Source organism: Physeter macrocephalus, chromosome 18 (genome assembly GCF_002837175.3).
Source record: "Physeter macrocephalus isolate SW-GA chromosome 18, ASM283717v5, whole genome shotgun sequence".
Taxonomy (NCBI): domain Eukaryota; kingdom Metazoa; phylum Chordata; class Mammalia; order Artiodactyla; family Physeteridae; genus Physeter; species Physeter macrocephalus.
Genome location: NC_041231.1, coordinates 4,198,917 through 4,200,638, shown reverse-complemented (window position 1 = coordinate 4,200,638; position 1,722 = coordinate 4,198,917). Strand labels below are relative to the sequence as shown.

The 1,722-nt window shown below is 69.6% G+C and overlaps 1 protein-coding gene across 1 annotated transcript in view; it reads left to right on the top strand.

Moving 5' to 3' along the window:
• Positions 1-1,390: 1,390 nt before the first annotated feature.
• Positions 1,391-1,722, top strand: part of AP2A2 (adaptor related protein complex 2 subunit alpha 2) — a 67,377-nt gene continuing 67,045 nt past the window's right edge. Inside the window, exon 1 of the mRNA XM_055079411.1 lies at positions 1,391-1,581. Coding sequence (XP_054935386.1) covers positions 1,515-1,581 — 67 coding nt within the window. The 5' untranslated portion in view covers positions 1,391-1,514. The remainder of the gene's footprint in view (positions 1,582-1,722) is intronic.

The window sequence follows — 1,722 nt, the reverse complement described above, 5'->3', positions numbered from 1 at the left end:
TGAAGGCGGGGCAGGAGGCAGGAGGCTGGGGGCTTTCGCACAGCCGGTTGTGTGTCTCATCAGGCTCTGGGACCACCCCACGACATACACACACACTGGTGGGAAGCAATCCCAGGAGGCTTGGGAAGCCCAGGGTCAGCAGTGAGAGGAGGTAGGATGCCTGCCCATCTCTAAGCCCTCCTCCCAGAGGCCCCTCCACCGTGGGCTGAGCTTGCCCTCTGTCCATGCCCTGCGTGAGCCCCTGTAGCCTCTCTGCACTGCCCCACCCTGTGAGTGGCTGCCAGGGGTGGGTCACAGTCTCCTCCTCTGAGTCCCCTGGCCTGGCTGTGGTAGGATAATCTCCCGGCCTGGGGATGCAGAGGCCCTAGGGGTCTCTCCCTCAGGAAGCCCTCTGCTGGCCAGCCCTTTGGAAGGTCTTGGCAGGTGGTGAAATTGCTGCTTTATAAGGATTCGGGTCTCCATGGCTCCTGGCTCCCCCCAGGGGTCCCAAAGGACCAGAGCCTGGGTGCTTTGTCCTCCTGGCCAGGGTCCACCCGGGCCTGGCCTCTCAGCGGGAACTGAGGAAGTGAGCCAGAGTGGGTCTGGGCTGGTTCCAGGTACAGGGCCTGCGTGATCTCAGATGAGGAAGGATCCTCTTCAAAGCCATTCTACTTCATGAAGGGGAGCTCGGCAGGGCCCCTTGCTCTCCAAACAAACTCCCTGGACTCTGTGCCTGCCTAGGGCCCCGCAGTGCGCTGCAGGTGGGCCTCGGTGGCCATCCTCTCCTCCACCTCCCCAGGCTGCAGAGGTTCGTGGTGCCAACAGTGGCAAAGGGTGTGGTTGGTCAGTGAGGAATCGGATTCAAGACTGGGCCCTGGTCACCTGGTGCTGTCTAGGGATGGGGGTGGAGAGTTTTCTCGGCTTGCCCTCTGTAAAGAAAGGGGCTGGCTCTGGACAGCCCAGGCGATGTGCGGCAGGCCCCCAGAGCTCTGATGGAGACTGGTGCCCCAAGGCCGGCAGCGAGCTGCCCCAGGACCTCGGCTGGGCATGGCGGTGAGAGGTCTGCAGGGGAGGGTCGGGGCGGTGGGGTCAGGGCGGCGGTGCGTCCCGGGCAGGGGTCGGGCGCTGGGGTCTCTGGTGGGAGTCAGGGTACTGGGGATCCGGCTCGGTGGAGCCTGGTGGGCGGGGTCGGGGCGGCGGCGGCCCCCGCCAAGAGAACCCGCAACTCCCAGCGCAGCCCCGCCCGCGGCGTCGGTCTTCGGGGCGCCCCTCGCCTGCCTTTACGGGCCCGCCACCGACGTGCTCGCCGCCGCGCCCCTGCCGCCATCTGTGGCCGCGCGAGCGAGCGTGCGCGTGCGTGCGGCTGCGAGCGTGCGTGCGTGCGTGCGCGCGCGCGGCGGCGGCCCCGAAAGCGGCGCTGCAGCCTGGGGCGGCTCGGCTGAGGCGGCTCCTCCCCGCTCTCGCTCCCGCTCCGGCGGCCCGCGGCCCGCTCGTGCTCCGGGCCCGCCAGCCCAGGCCGCTCCCCGGGCCCGAAGATGCCGGCCGTGTCGAAGGGGGACGGGATGCGGGGCCTGGCGGTCTTCATCTCGGACATCCGCAACTGTGAGTGGCCGGGAGCCGGACCCGGCCTGCGTGGGGTGGGGGCGCAGGCCGGGGTGAAGGGCTGGCCGGCGGGGGCCTTCGGGGGCTGGGGTCCGGGGCGCGGACCTGGCGGGCGGGGGTCCGGGGGTTGAGGGCTGGGGT